Genomic DNA, 16564 nt, shown 5'->3' on the forward strand with positions numbered 1-16564 from the left:
AATTATTGATTTTCACTTGCATTTCAATTGAGGTAGCAAACAGGAAGCAGAATTGCAATTCGAATTTTGCACAACCCTGGTGTCCACCCCTCTCTCCCTGTTTCCATTTGTCTCTCTCTGTGCTTCTCTCTCCCTCTCTCTCTCTGTATCTACCTGTTTCTCCCTGTCTCCATCTCTCTCCACCTGTCTCCATCTCTCTCTCTCTTTCCCTGTTTCTATCTCTTTCCCTCTCCCTCTCTCTGTCTCCCTCTCTCTCACAGGGCTGCATGAGGCTGTTTGTCTTTCTCTGTTTATCAGCCTCAATCATGATGTTTATCAGGCCACTATGCACTATGCACTGACTCTCTCTCCTTCTCTCTGTGTGTCTCTCTTTCTCTCTCTCTCTCTCTCTCTGTATGTGTGCGTGCGTGTATCTGCATTCTCCCTTCTTCTCTATGAGTCTCACTATTGGGATTTTTGACTTCACTGGGTGTTTGCCTGGGATCCTGGTTCGGAGTAATTTCACCCTAAGGTCCTTTGCACCATGACCTCGAGCCAAACACCCCCCCCCAGAAGCTTTTTTCCCTTGGTCGAACGTTGGTCGAGTTAGCACTATCAAGTGAATGGCTTAGTGCAGGAGCAAACGGAACCACATGTGTCTCGTCAATTACCCCACTAAAATGCCTGGAATGGTACCAAACTTCTACAGTAGTACAAATATGTTCTGTACTCATAAAACGAGGCATTGGAAAGTTTGTAAGTACACCAGGAGTTTATGTAAATAAGACTTGCCTGATAGCTTCTACTTTCTGCTGCTACCGCTACCACTGCGTTGACGTTACTTCTGTGTTTTGGAAAAAGCCCGTAAAAGTTTTTTGGTATATTCAAAGTTTTTAAGATTTTTTTCCAAAGTGTTTACAACTGAGTTTTAACTAATAATTATTGCAAACTGGTAGAACGAACAAAATATTAGTGCATTCCTGGAATTGGGGTCATTAGACTACATCCTTATGCATCACTTTCTGCCAGGACTTTTACAGGCTTTTATCATGTACAGTATAGTAGTGTGTAGTATAGTGTAGTATTGTTTGTAGCATGGTGTGGTATTGTGTGCAGTATATATATAGTAGTGTGTAGTATAGTGTAGTATTGTTTGTAGCATGGTGTGGTATTGTGTGCAGTATATATATAGTAGTGTGTAGTATAGTGTAGTATTGTTTGTAGCATGGTGTGGTATTGTGTGCAGTATATATATAGTAGTGTGTAGTTTAGTGTAGTATTGTTTGTAGCATGGTGTGGTATTGTGTGGAGTTTATATATATAGTAGTGTGTAGTATAGTGTAGTATTGTTTGTAGCATGGTGTGGTATTGTGTGCAGTATATATATATAGTAGTGTGTAGTATAGTGTAGTATTGTTTGTAGCATGGTGTGGTATTGTGTGCAGTATATATATAGTAGTGTGTAGTATAGTGAAGTGTGTGGGGAGTACTCACACGGCGTCCTGCACCATCTCATCTGACTTGGAGATCTTTCTGTAGCAGTAGACCATCTCTACCAGCAGCCAGAGAGTGAGGAACACCAGTAGAACATACATCATGATCTCTGAGTACAGCGCCGTCGGGTCTAAACTGGCTGCCAAGGCAACCACCACAGCCACATCCCACCACACGCGCAAACACACACAGAGACAGAGAGAGAGTTGTAGGGGGTAGGTGGTAGAGAAAGAGAGAAGTGTGTGTGTGTGTGTGTGTGTGTGTGGGGGGGGGGGGGGGTCAAAGAAATGTGGAGAAGTCAAGCATGCGTTGAGTTCCCATGACTGATTTGTTTTGGTCAAAAGACAGTGTCATCACAAGGAGAGCTCCCAATCAGATAAAGATCAGTTAACATTTTTTCTTCTTCTAAAGGGGATTCACACCAAGTACGATAACTATAATGATAACTATAACCATAACGATAAAAGCGTCCACACTGACCAACGATAAGCCTCTCCTTGCGTTAATGAATGTGATGGCTAAAATGTGATGGGTTCTGATTGGCTATTAGCTTTTTATCGTTCTCAAAATCGCTCTGAAAGTGATGAACAATATCGTTCTTCATGTTGTTATCTTTATAGTTTGTGTGAACGTTGTCATTCATACTAACGAGAACAATATTTGTGTATAGTTATCGTTATCGTTCTTGGTGCGAATGCTCTTTTACTCAGGTTAATCATCGACCAAAATAAATCTTTTCAGTATGTTCATGTGTGTAAGATGGCATGCATCATGTTCCCAACACCAGAATCTCCTGCTCTGCCTGCTGTTTCTTATCAAGGAAGGAAGGAGGGCTAAGCTAGGAGGAATCATGGCTAGGCTAGGGTTTAGGAAACATGGCAGAGTTTAGGACGCTAGATGGCTAGGCTACAGGATAAGGAATCATGGCTATGGGGTTTGGAGACATGGCCGAGCTACCGGATAAGAAATCATGGCTATGCTAGGGGTTAGAAAACATGGCTAGGGTAGGGGTTAGGAAACATGGCTACTCTAGGGGTTAGAAAAACATGGCTAGCCTAGGGGTTAGGAAACATGGCTACGCTAGGGGTTAGGAAATATGGCTACTTGGCTACTTAGTGAGCAATGAGCAATGCAGCTTTTAAGACCAGAATAACTGATTCAGTAAGCAACTGGTTGGTTCTTTGGATTGAACTGAAGTACTGCAAGCCATTAAACGGACAGAGCAGTGTCACACATAGGTCATCATGTCCCTGGACAGTTTATCTCTCTGGACACTAAATTCACTCTCTCCTACTTTTTAAAAAGAATGAGCTCACACAGGTTTATGTTGTAGAGTTATTGATGATATTTTATGTTTTATGGTGTATGGTGTTTTCCTCTTCCTCTCATACTGTTTGGTATTTTGCCCAGGATTTGTGTGTGTATGTTTGTGTTTGTGTGTGTGTGTGTGTGTGTGTGTGTGTGTGTGTGTGTGTGTGTCTAATTGGTATGAGTCGGTTTGACTTGACTAATCTAAAGGTGATGAAACATGGGGACCACATAACCGGTTCCATGTGTTCTGATTGGATGATCATGACAATTTGCCTACTGAACCCCATCAATACTCAAGGTCATTGCCCAGCAATATGGCTCAAGGAGTTGCCTTATGTGTCATAGGCTTCAGTGCCACTCGCTACCAACCTGCTGGTAGCAGTCAAGGGTTAGACTTTGAAATGACATGAAATGAAATGTAAGTGTGCGCTAACTTAGAGAAGAGAAAAGACAAGCAGGCCAACCATCACATCCATTCAGACTACAGAAATGACTTTGTATCAAAAACAGGAGGAGCTGACCATTACAAAACACGTGAGTGCTGTCTGACTCTGTCTGCGGGCACAGGGCACACACAGGGCACACACAGACAGAAGCTCAACTGCTGGATGGATGGGTAGGAGTCAGCAAACACTGTACATTTGCCCAACTGTAATGAGAGAGACACATCCAACCGTCTCAGGCAGGCATCCGGTGAGGAGAAGACAAATCAAACAGTACTTTACCCCTTCATACATTACAGCTACAATAGCTGCTTAGCTTAACTCCCTCCCATCTCACAACTGCCAGTTCTCATGAAGACAAAGGACAAACACACACAATTACTCCAACATTACACACACTGCACAGCAGACAGCATAAGAATACAGCAGACAGCCTAAGTCTGTGTACCTAACACATGAAATCAGCATGAGGGCCCAGGTGTGTATAGTCAGTCATTGTTCTTACCTTTGTCTTTGACTTCTAGCTTGATGATTCTGGTGATTGTGACAGAGGGGGTAAAGGAGTCAAACTCAAAAAGGCGGAAGACCACACACTGGTAGGTGCCTGAGTCATTGCGCGTGATGTTGGTGATGCCGAGGGAGAGGTCCTGTAGGTCCTTACTGCCCCTCCACTGGAGGCGACCCTTCAGGGGGCTCTCCAGCTCTCTGGGGCCATTGTCATACTCAAAGATCTGCACACACACAAATACCACACACATGCATGCAGACACACACACACACACACACACACCAGCATACACATGCATGCAGACACACGCACACACACACATACACACACACACGCACACACATGCACACCAGTACACACACACACACACACACACACACACACACACACACACACACACACACACACTTGAACTAAGTATCTGACTATGCGAGACTCAGGTGCCAGTAAAGTAAATGTCTATGCCACACTGTATGTAAATGTAATGCAAACAAAGCTTTTCTCATAGGTGTGTGGAGGGAGGCATGTACTGTAGCAGTGCAGAATCACTCACAGGGATCTCCTCTCCGTCCTGGATGTAGGACCAGAAGACATGCGTCTCTGCTTTGATGTCCTCCCTCTTCATGCACGAGATACAGGTGAGCTTCATGGGATTCCCCAGCACGGCCTCCGTGTCCGAGTCACCATCCACACACACCGACACACTCAGCCGCACTGCAGGGAGGTGGAGGGAGAGAGCAGGGAGAGGGGGAGAGAGAGGGATGGTGGAGGAGAGAGAGAGAGAGAAGGAAGGGATAGGAAAGAGATGGATAGACAGACAAGGACATAGAGGAGGATGGAGAGAGGATGCATGAGAGAGAGAGAGAGAGCGAGAGAGAGAGAGAGAGAGAGAGAGATAACCAGAGGAGAGTGAGGCACACATTTTGTAAAGGTTCTTTAACTGGGTCAAGAATTCATACAACATGGATTGGGTTATGTTACACATCAATAACCCAGATTTAGCTATAGTTATGCTTTCTGTCTGCACCTATCATATTTAGCTATAGTTATGCTTTCTGTCTGCACCTATCAGATTTAGCTATAGTTATGCTTTCTGTCTGCACCTATCAGATTTAGTGCTGGTTATGTTTTCTGTCTGCACCTATCAGATTTAGTGCTGGTTATGTTGTCTGTCTGCACCTATCAGATTTAGTGCTGGTTATGTTGTCTGTCAGCATCGATCGTGGTTCTCCTGTTTTCCTTTTTATGTTTGGTAAAACTATGTTGCAAAACCCTCCCACTGTATGTTGTTTAAATGTAAGAAAACACTGACATTTAGCATTATAAATTCAATGAGAGTAAATCACACATACAAGGATGTATGGCTTTAAATAGGTTTATGCTTTTCTGCTGAATACGACTCTGATCCATGACTTCATCTTCATCATGTCACTGAACCTAAAAAACACCACCACTTCCTGTCTGTCTCTCCTTAAGAAACACCACCACTTCCTGTCTGTCTCTCCTTATGAAACACCACCACTTCCTGTCTGTCTCTCCTTAAGAAACACCACCACTTCCTGTCTGTCTCTCCTTATGAAACACCACCACTTCCTGTCTGTCTCTCCTTATGAAACACCACCACTTCCTGTCTGTCTCTCCTTCACTCTGCTCTCTGTCTGTGTGAGAGAAAGAAAAAAGGGAGTGTGGGTGTGAGAGCGAGAGAAACAGTATTTGTGTGTGTGTGTGTGTGTGTGTGTGTGTGTGTGAGAGAGAGAGAGAGAGAGTGAGAGGCTCCCTCCCTTTTGCTGTGTCCCTTTCCTAGGCTGTTGATTATGTGTGGAGGACAGCCTGAGTTTTTCAGGTAGCTGAGCCATACTGTCCCCACACAACCTGCTGGCCCTCTGGCTCTGGAGGGAGAGGAGAGGAGAGAATCAAAGAGGAGAAGAGAGGAGAGGAGAGAATTGGATGAGAGAATCAAAGAGGAGAGGAGAGGTGAGGAGAGGAGAAGTGAGGAGAGGAGAGATGAGGAGAGGAGAGGATGAAGGGAGGAGAGGAGAGATGAGGAGAGGAGAGGATGAAGGGAGGAGAGGAGAGGAGAGATGAGGAAAGGAGAAGTGAGGAGAGGAGAGATGAGGAGAGATGAGAGGAGGAGAGATGAGGAGAGGAGAAGAGTGTTTTATCAGGCTCCTGATCTTCTCTCATTCCACTGCCCCCTGAGGACACCTGAGTCCAGGAGCATCGCTGCATTTGTCTGATTGGACCGAGCTCTGACATCATCCACCAACTACTCCTAGTCCTCCTGCCCCTCTTCCTCCCTCCTCCCTCCCTCTCTTGTTCCTGTGGGCAGAGCTCGGTCTAATCAGACCAATGCAGCAGGGCTCCTGGGCTCAGGTGTCCTCAGGGGGCAGTGGAATGAGACCAGGAGATAAGACGCCTGATAAAGCCCTCTCCTCTTCTTCTCTCTTCTCTCCTTTCACCTCATCTTCCTCTACTACTTTCTACATCCACTGCCCTCTCTCCTTTCACTAACTACTGCACCTCTGCTTTCTCATTTTCTTAAAAGGCTCTCCTCTGTCCCTCCCTCCTGCTCTCTGTGCTCCTCCTCTCCATCCCTCTGCTAATTCTGTCCTTCCTGCTCACCCTCCTGCTCACTTTTCTTCCTTTCTCCTCTTTTATTCTCCAGTCTTTTCCTCTCCTCCTCTCCTCTCTTCTATTATCTCCTCTCCCCTCTTCTCCTCTCCTCTCTGCTTCCCCATTTTCTCTCCTCATCTCTCCTCTCCTCCCTCTGCCCCCCCCGTCCTCTCTCTCTTGTCTCCTCTCTTCACCCTCCTTCTCCTCACCTCTCCACCTCTCCACGTCTCTTCCCCCTCTCCTCTCATCTCTTTTCTCCTCTCAGCCTGTAACCTGCACCGTCACACTTTTGGGATCCGGTGTGCTCTGGTCTGTGCTGCGGGTCTAGAGAAGAGGGACGTGCGTCCCAGCATGCAGAGTCAAACACAGAGGGCAGTCTCCCACACTCCACACAGGCTGGGTACTGTACACAGTCTTTGTGCTACTGAAAACACAGGCCCTCTTACATAACCTACAGCCCCAGGGCCAAGCTGTCAACATCGATCACATCTCCCAATTCTGGAGGCCAGTGGAAACACTCAAACACATCAAGCACACAAACTGGTTGGGGGTGGGGGGGGGGGGGTTTAGACAGCATATGACATATTTTGGCTGGGCCAAGGCGAGCTCTATATTTTTTATCTATATATGAGAATGGAGAAACAGAAATGAAAGCAATTCATCTTATTATGGCTGTAAAAGACTTTGGAATAAATATTTTTTTTCTCAATTCATAAGTCAAACTAGAATGAAATGCAATTGCGTGAATTATTACAGCACTCAAACTTAAAATAAGTTTTAATCATACTATCATAATCATCCTTATTTATGAATAGTATTTGATGTTTTTTTGTCTGGCACATGGATAATTCAATCACTCAAGGTTCAATATATTGATGGTTCTGCTTTCACATTCGGCCATGTAAGCGGTAATAAGATTATAGTCATCTAATTACTGTGGGAAGCCCTAACTACAGTGGGCCTCGGACATGGACCTATTGATCACTCAGCACTGCTTTCTAGACTGCTTACAGGAAAAGGCATAATTTCAGATCAATTTACCCATGCCATGTCTGCATTCATTGTCATTGTTGAGTTTGGATTTTATTTTGTATGCTAAGATTACCATGTTAACATTAGACAGAGCTGTGGCTCTGTAGCCATAGGCATTCACACAAACACACAGTAGGCCTAGTTTGCCATGCCATGAAGTTAATAGGGACATTCTGTACAGCAACAGCACGGATAAAAGGTTTAAAGGACTAACTTTTTTCACATGATCATCCATGGCCACTCTTATGTTTTGGGTAGGAAGGGAAAATAATTTAAAAAGATACTCACATCCTGTTGACAATGTGTATAAGCAATATCTCTATGATATGATAAATTGATTAAACCTACAGTAGCACTACAAACCATCCTCGGGAAGGAAGATGCAGAAAAACTTGACATGGAAGATAAGTATTTCAAGAACGAAAGAGCAGTGTAGGACAGGGTGTAGTAAAGAAATGTATATCATCAAACAATAATCTTATACCCAATCAGAAAAAAAAATATTTTTAACGAATTTTAAAACTTATCGGTAATGCAATACTGTGTGGCCTCAAGTGGAAAATTAGATAGTGTGTGGGTCACTGGGTCGTATCTACTGGCGAAGCTACTAAAAGACATGCGAGTCTTCAGTGTGTGAGCCGTCAAATGAAAAATCGACTGACGTTTGATAAAGGCGCCACTTTCACGCTAGAACGAGAAGCTCCCTCGCCACATGGACACTTACCTGATAGTGTTAGGAGTGAGACAGAAAGCACCAGAGCAGCCGTGAGAGTTCTCATACTCGGAGATCGAGCGAGAGGGCGGGTTCTAGGATAGGGCCTTCCTGTCACAAAAAAAGGAATTATGTGTCAAATAAAATATGTATCAAAGCATCATCACTGACAAGGGTTAAAACAGCTGAACCATTTCATCCAAATAAAGCTTTATGCAGTGGCGTATGTCAAAGATTTTTGACAGATGCTGAAACGAAGACAAGGCAGCACTTCAGAACCTCGGACAGCGCCTCGCTAGAACGATATAAAACGTTGCTCCTAAAAAAGGCCGAAATTGTTAGTTTCAGAAAATCAATGCAGAAAATCAGCTCCTTGTTTGACATATCCAAACAGAGTTCAAATACAGAGTAAGTATTTGCCCTCGTTTAAGACAAAACTTAATATTTTCAAAAGAGAGTTGTAGAGATTTTACAGATAACAAAATTACCGCAAGAGTAGGCTATCTATCAATCAGAATCCAGTGTGATTTTCAGTTATATCCGCCCCCAGTTTCTCAGATTCTCCGAATGCATGGTGTTTTCATGGCGAATCCAGACTTCTTCACACAGACATGGAGACCTGTGGATTCTAGCTCCCTGTCAATCCACTTCGGCGTTTTGAAATGAAAGAAAAACAACAGCGTGAGAGCCACTAACCAAAAAGAACAATCCTCCCAACGCTTCACGGTAAATGCGCGATAGTGTGTGTTAAACTACGATTTTACTCTTCTGACAAACATGGAGAAACCGACGGAATAATCTGTGTGCGCGCGCTTTCTCTGCTCGCTTTTGTTTTCTCCATAAGTAGCCACTGGAGCGCTTGGCATGTTTTTCTTCAAAGCGCATGCGCGTCACTCCCAATTACTCTTTTTCTGCGCTTAGTCCCAGATCTGAGATCATCTCATTAAACGCATCGCCTCAGCGATCATTAGAGCACACAAGCTAGACTTGGCTGGCGTTTTTACCACTAACATCCTTCTCTTTGTCAAGCAGACGGCTACAGCTATGCTGGGATGACATATTTTAACAACAGAATAAGTAAAGCAACTGCAAAATAAGAAAGTCTTTCACCTACAGGAAGCATTCAATTGCATTTTAAAAAGGATAAGAAAATGTAGTCTCCTCTCTCTAATACCACGTGCAGTTGTCACTGATCACAGGAAGTTTGAATCTTTCACTGACATGCATTGATTCTGATATTGCTACAGCTGTTTACATCCATGTTATATGTGTTATCTTTCATATTGCAATTCATATTGTAATGTGTTTTGCAGTCATGCAGCTATTTCTTCTTGAGCTCTAAGGTATACTTTTTATTGTTTCTTGAGAAATTTGATAAGGTGAAATCAAAGTAAGATGAAAAAAAAAATCTTCACGCATGCTTGTTTTTTTCTGATAAGATATGTCTTGTGTTACAGCATATCCTGTTTCAATTCGATCTCAACCTTTTTTGTTAAGTTCCTTCATTGTCTGCAATCGAGGCAAGTGCAATTCTGTTTTGATGGAAACCAGGAGAAATACAGTCTTGTCAGGGAAAAACAAGTATAGATGTATTGCCTTGATGGCCTTGATTGATTGATTGAAGTGTCACTTTTGCAGTGTATCTGTGGCATATAATGTTTTCTGCATAGTGGTTACGGATGTATGAGGCGCATTCTGATGTGGAGAGTCTGCTGTAGCCTTTAATAGCTGCCAGGCAGCATGCACTGAGGGCCTGGCTTAATGTATGTGCTTGTGTGTGTGTGTGTGTGTGTGTGTGTTTGTGTGTGTGCGTGTGTGTGTGTGTGTGTGCGCACGCATGCATGTGTGTACAGTATGTGTGTGAGTGAATCAGAGAGAGAGAGAGATAGAAAGAGAGAGGGTGATTTCATCATAAACAATCTAACCTACTCATCAGCAGGGTTACGTAAGTGGGAGAAACAGCTGTAAGAAAAAAGCTTATTCAAAGCCTGCATATTTGAGACAGATCACTGAGGCATACATTGCCTGCTCCCTGTCCCTTCTCCCCTCCCCCCACAAGCGCACACACACACACACACACACACACACACACACACACACACACACACACACACACACACACAAATGCCAGTCAGCTCCAGGAGAGCTCAAACACACACAGCATATGGAGCTGCAATCATACACATGGCTGTTATGACTACACATGTGCACTGATGTGCTCCTTCACTACAGCTCAGCCAACACAGATCTGGCCCTGAACTAGCACAGATCTGGCCCTGAACTAGCACAGATCTGGCCCTGAACTAATACAGATCTGGCCCTGAACTAGCACAGATCTGGCCCTGAACTAGCACAGATCTGGCCCTGAACTAATACAGATCTGGCGCTGAAATAGCACAGATCTGGCCCTGAAATAGTACAAATCTGGCCCTGAACTAGAACAGGTCTGGCCCTGAACTAACACAGGTCTGGTTCTGAGCTAGTACAGGTCTGGCTCCGATTGGGATCTGTTTTACTCCTGATCTGGTCCTGTATAGCATATTTCTGGTCCTGATCTGGCTCTGGTGCTGTGCATCAGACAGGGCCTTCAACATGGGAGACTCTCTGGCCGCTGGTCCACGAAAGTGCCTCTTCTATCATCTCAGCCCTCTCTGTGGATCCAGCGCTACGGTAATGGCTGTGGTACGCGAGTGGTGGTACCCCCCCCGCCACCCCCTTCTATCACTTGCAAAATTTCCATTTATCAAAAGGTCTTTCAAAACCGACTTCACTACAAAAGTTAAAGGCTCTGTTGAATGTGCTTAGTTCTGTCCTTTGGTCCTCTCCACAGCCTCTTATACCGCTCATACTGGATCTCTATAGCTCAGACCCCCACACCCCACCTCCAAGAGCAGAACAGATCGAAGCTTGGTGTGAGTGCTGCAGGATGTGAGAGACAGAGAGAGGGAGAGAGAAAGAGAGTGCTTTCTACAGCCGGTCCCCCTGGACCACATGATTACTTTAATTCATTTGCCCTCCATAAGCTGCAGATTATTTGGTTAAAGAATCATCTGGGTATTTGTAGTTTTAGTGGCTAGGAAGAAGTTGGATTATTTTACCAACCAACGTAATGGCAAATAACAAGGGAAATATAGAGGGCCAAAGTTGAGCTTATGAAATACATTTAGGTTTAGGCTTAGGTTAAAGGACTTAATGGATTTACTCTCTTTGTTTTTTAAGTGAGTTATTATGAACTACCAACCTTTTAGAGTGTCACCACTGCTTTGTTGCTGAAGAAATCTGTCTGTCAGGTTCTCGCCCCAGTCCTGTGGGGGAGCCTCCAGGCTTGGCTGGATAAATGGCAGTAGTTACTGTATGACTGCGTGGTATGCTGTGCTATTGTTGCCAGTGGATAGAGCGAGAGAGAGAGATTCAGAGAGAAAGGCAGACAAAAGGAGAGAGAGAGAAAGAAATGACAGAGAGGCAGATAAAAAGAGAAAGAGAGAGGGAGGGAAAGTTTGAGAGGCAGATACTGAGGGGGGGGGGGTGAGGGAATGAGAGAGAAACCAGATAAGGCCAGACAAAAAGAGGGAAGAAAAGATAGAGAGAGGGAGAGAGAGAGAGAGAGTGAGCCGAGTGAGAGGCAGCGAGTGGTAGACACAGTAAAATGGCAGGCCTGCTGATTGCCCTATACAGGAGAAAGGGAAACCATAGCAACAGTGATGCAAGATAACAGCTTAAGCAGACTGAGCATGTGCAGAGCTGCAGGTTCCCAGCCAGATATATCACACTCAACACCCCCACTAAGCATCCACTAAACATTAATACTAAACATCTACACTCAACCTACAATCAACATCCACATTAAACATTAACACTAAACACCCCCACTAAACATCCACACTAAAAATGAATACCTAACATCCATACTAAACATTCACCATCAACATCCACTCTCAACATCTCTACTGAACATCCCTACTGAACACCAACACTAAAGATCCTCGCTAAAAATCCACACACTAAACATCCATACTAAATCCAATACCACACCAGGCACCAGGCAAGTCCATACTACATAGAAAAACCCACACTACACAGCCATACTAAACACAATACCACACTCAGGATGAGTCCATACTAAACACAAGATATGCGAAGCACATTCATACTAAACACAAGTCTACACTAAACACAAGACCATCCTAAACATGAGACCATACTAAACATGAGACCATCCTAAACATGAGACCATACTAAACATGAGACCCATGCTGAGCTTAGGCACTGTACCGTGTTCATGCACAGGGCAGCAGTCCAGCAGTGCAGAGACCCAGGGATACTATGGAACTGAACCAGAGAACCATGTTGTCACAAACTAGGACAGAACACATCTTATCTTGAGGCAGCCTATATGGAACAGCATCATAAACAAGGAATAAATCTCTGCAAGGCTAAAGGCTTTACTGATCGTGGATTATAAGCATTCCATGCGGACGCATCATATTCCCACAAATCCACAGTAAGTGCACCATAGGTCAGCCTATCGCAGAGACTGGGACAGCATCTTGGCCGCAAGCTTCCGAAGCTGGATGTATGGATGCCATCGGCCTCAATCATGGCCTTTAATGGCATGCACAGAGTGGTGACCAACTGTAGATGGGTATTATACTGCCTCTCCTGTATAGATAGATAGATAGATAGATACTTTATTGATCCCCAGGGGAAATTCATTCTGTATGGATACGGTTATCCCATATATCCTATATCCTCTATCTATTACTATTACTATTGTTACAGGCTCTTATGCAAGCAATTGGGGCAGCCGTGGCCTACTGGTTAGCGCTTCGGACTTGTGACCGGAGAATTGCCGGTTCGAACCCTGACCAGTGCCCTTGAGCAAGGCACCTAACCCCTCACTGCTCCCCAAGCGCCGCTGTTGTTGCAGGCAGCTCACTGCGCCGGGATTAGTGTGTGTTTCTGTGTGCTGAGAGTGTTTCACTAACTCACGGATTGGGATAAATGCAGAGACCAAATTTCCCTCACGGGATCAAAAGAGTATACTTATACTTATATAATTCAAGTGGGAATATATATCTTACAGTAATGTACCTCTTTGTCTATGCCCTTAATTTAAAATCTTCTTTAATTGATAGTGATATACAGTTTCTATATAATGCAGTAACATTACTATTCTTAAAGCCAGTGTTGCTGTTGCTGACATGAAGAATGGGAACAAATGCATTTCCACTGAACACTGATTGTTGAAAAATTAGAGTCTAAAATGTATTGTATATTTAATTCAGCGAGCGGTCTGAATCAAAGATCCGCTCCGCTCTAGAATCTTTGGTCTGAATCACTACAGATTCACGGCCAGTCTGAGTGTGGTGATCCCGAGAGACGGAGGAGACGTGGCGTGGATGCGCTCCCTGGAGAAGAGGACTCATCAAGAGCACCACAGCTGGCAGAGGAGCATCCAACGCAGTCGAGCGGAAACGGGAAAAACACAACAACGATGTCTTTTTCTGTGTGTTTTCTCCATGTTGGGTAAAAATCTCCCTAGGCGTGAGTAATGCACAGAAGCAGCTGGCCGCTTGGACAGTGAGAGGAACCAGCTACCCTTCCTCCCCCAGGGGCACGTGGCGCTGCTAATAGAGTAGACACCAACTAGAACCAAACCAAAACAAACCGAGCGAAACCAAAACCTAACCAAAAACGAAACGAACAAAACCCAACCAAACCCAACCAAACCAAAGATGGTTGAGAGATGCTGCTCTGTTCAATTCAATTCATATGACATCAAGAGAAGAAAATAATTAGCAATTAATAGTACTAATAACGACAATTGACATGGACTATGGGGAATAATAACAATAATATAAAAAAACACTCTACCCCTGTTCTCTGTCTCTCTCTCTCTCTCTCTCTCTCTCTCTCTCTCTCTGTGTGTGTGTGTGTGTGCTGTGTTCTGTTCTGTTGGGCATTTCTTCATCGAGCAGATTACCTTTCCCACAGGCACAGCCGGGTGAGGATGGGGTCACTAACAGCAGAGAAAATATCACAGCAGGCGGGGAGGTTGCTGGGAGATGCCACTCTGCCCTGTGTGTCAGGCCACTGGAAGATGCCACTCTGCATTGTGTGTGTGTGTGTGTGTTTGTGTGTGTGTGCTCCAGAGCTTGTCCTCTGTGAACCAGTAAATGGCTCTACTGACTCAGAAGGAGCTTGTGTATAAACACCCTTCTCTCCACATCAGCCTGCTGTTCCAGCTGCCACCAGCAGGAGGATCTCAAGCTGAAAGTGCTTTGGTCTCAACCTAGCACAACTGAACCAATCAAAACCTAAATGAACTAAACCCGACCCAACCCAACCTAACCCGACCAAACCCAACCCAATCTAACCGAACCAAAGACAGACAGACCTCTGCTGGGACTAGGGTCCACAGTGATGGAGGGAGATGCTCTGTTCTCTCTCTTGTCTCTGTGTGTTTGTGTGTGTGTGTGTGTGTGTGTGTGTGTGCTCTGTTTTGTTATGTTATGTTCAGCTGCCACCAACAGGAGGATCTCAAGCTGAAAGTGATTTGGTCTGGAACAGGAGAATCTTAAACTGAAAGTACACCTCGTTCTGGAACAGCAGGATCTCAAGGCGAAAGCCCTCAGTCTTTGTCTAGGATCCAGAGGTGGTGGTGACCCCGACACAGCATGGTACTGCTAAACTCTGACCTTCCCTTTTTGTATCACATCGGTCTGTCTGTTCAGTGTCTGAGGCCAGGCAATGAACCGGTCTTTAGAACACAACCAGACAAACCTCCTCAGGTTAGAAGAACCGCTACTCTTCTGTACTCTTAGCCAGCAGAAGGCAGAGTATAGGGTAGTGTTATAAAAGAATATTAGAGCAATAGGTTACACCACCTCAGCCTGTTTACCTCTACAGTGCAGGGTGGACTTTGTGGGTGGAAAGGGAAATGCATCTTGGGAAAGTTCTTCTGTCCATGACAACAGCCTCCTGGGATCAGCTGTGAATGTGGCTGTGGTAACCTAGCAACCATTTGAAGACACCGGCATCTCTACTAAATGATCTGTACTTCGCAGAGCAGACTTCTCCTGCTCAGTTTGTGAAGCGCTCTCTGCTCCTCGAAAGTAAACAAGCTCGGAAATGACTTACCACTCAAAACACGGTTTCTACAGAACTACACGACAGAGTCCACGGATGTGATGAATAATGATCTGCGTGAACGGACCCCTGGCCAGCTGTACCAGATCAACACGCGTGTTTGCTGACGCACAGCCTCCAGGGAGCGCAGCACCGGTCGGGAAGCTCCGGCCCGGCAGATTGCTGCGGATTTAGAGGGATTTCAAAGATTACGATGTGATTACAGCTTGTTCACACTGATGGAACAGCTCTGAAATTAGGTGAAATCTGCCGGGAGTGAAATGTATTTATTTATTTATCAACCTATCTTTCCCGCATGAGCAAATCCACGTCGGCTTTCTGATTGTCTTTGCGAGAGGGATGTCCCTGAGGACAGTGACCAGGGCCCAACAGCTCCGCAGTTTTCAGAGAGATGTGAAGAGAGCAGTATGCACAGAAGGTGATCGGAGCTACTGGCCCACTAAAAATATCCCTTTGAGAAATCCACACAACTTTCTCTCCGACTTTGAGTTGATGGCCAGAACTTAACTGGCCTAATCTTATTTTCATGAATCTATTTATCAACAACAAAAGCTGTTACTATTGAATTGACATTGTTGAACACATTCAACTCACATTCAGCATACTGCAGCAGTACTGCTCAGTACTGATACTACAGTAGTACTGTAACTGCTCAGAGGAAATATGAAAAATAGTAAGAATTTTGAAAAATAGGAAAAAATGTAAATTTAAAAAGTATGTTAGTCATCCCGACAGAGCAGCTCTCCACAGCGGACCACACTCCAGACCCCAAAATGAATTCTTGATGTCAGTACTTACGAAGCAAAGAGTGTTTGTTAACAGAAGTCTTTGTGATCCATTCGAAATAGCTTGTTGTTGTTCGGAGAGACAGATATGGTAATCCAACACTGACCACTGCTTACAGGAGGAGTGCTGCTCCGCAGAGCAGAGAGCACAAGTGGCCTCATTGCAGCTTGCCAACAGTTAGAGCTCTCAGGTATTACATCAGGCTGGGCGAGTGTATGTGTGTGTGTGTGTGTGTGTGTGTGGAAACAAACAGCAGACAGAAATAGGTATGATGAACAGCTGCAGGAAAGAGGAAAGACACAGACCTGTGATAGAAAATGTAAACACACCCAGAACCCTAAAAGCCTTTGAAACCCCCAGCTATTCTGTTCCTCAGGCAGAAATACAGCTGTTGCTGGGGCAGCAGCGGAGCCCTGGGGAGCGGCTGAGACCTGCTGGGGGGCTGTGCAGCAGCCCAGACGTGCTGACAGGCTCGCTGTCCCGCAGGGCCTGGCAGACCGTCAGTCGCACCGCACTGGGATTTTTCCTAATCTACAC

General features: G+C 44.9%; 1 protein-coding gene across 2 annotated transcripts in view; it reads right to left on the reverse strand.

The window, feature by feature from the left end:
- Nucleotides 1-16157, reverse strand: part of scn3b (sodium channel, voltage-gated, type III, beta) — a 24119-nt gene extending 7962 nt beyond the window's left edge. Inside the window, exons 1-5 of one of the 2 annotated variants that reach the window (XM_076290374.1) lie at nucleotides 16040-16157; nucleotides 8105-8203; nucleotides 4289-4449; nucleotides 3733-3958; nucleotides 1474-1612 (exon numbers count right to left, since the gene is read on the reverse strand). In XM_076290374.1, coding sequence (XP_076146489.1) covers nucleotides 1474-1612; nucleotides 3733-3958; nucleotides 4289-4449; nucleotides 8105-8159 — 581 coding nt within the window. In that variant the 5' untranslated portion in view covers nucleotides 8160-8203; nucleotides 16040-16157. Of the gene's footprint in view, nucleotides 1-1473; nucleotides 1613-3732; nucleotides 3959-4288; nucleotides 4450-8104; nucleotides 8204-8580; nucleotides 8837-16039 lie in introns of those variants that run through there. The other variant, XM_076290375.1, reaches the window with a different exon arrangement.
- Nucleotides 16158-16564: the final 407 nt, after the last annotated feature.

Source organism: Alosa pseudoharengus, unplaced genomic scaffold (assembly GCF_046254945.1).
Source record: "Alosa pseudoharengus isolate Yale_2024_CS ecotype anadromous, Long Island Sound unplaced genomic scaffold, YU_APseudo_1.1 YU_APseudo_1.1_scf_18, whole genome shotgun sequence".
Classification (NCBI taxonomy): Eukaryota; Metazoa; Chordata; class Actinopteri; order Clupeiformes; family Clupeidae; genus Alosa; species Alosa pseudoharengus.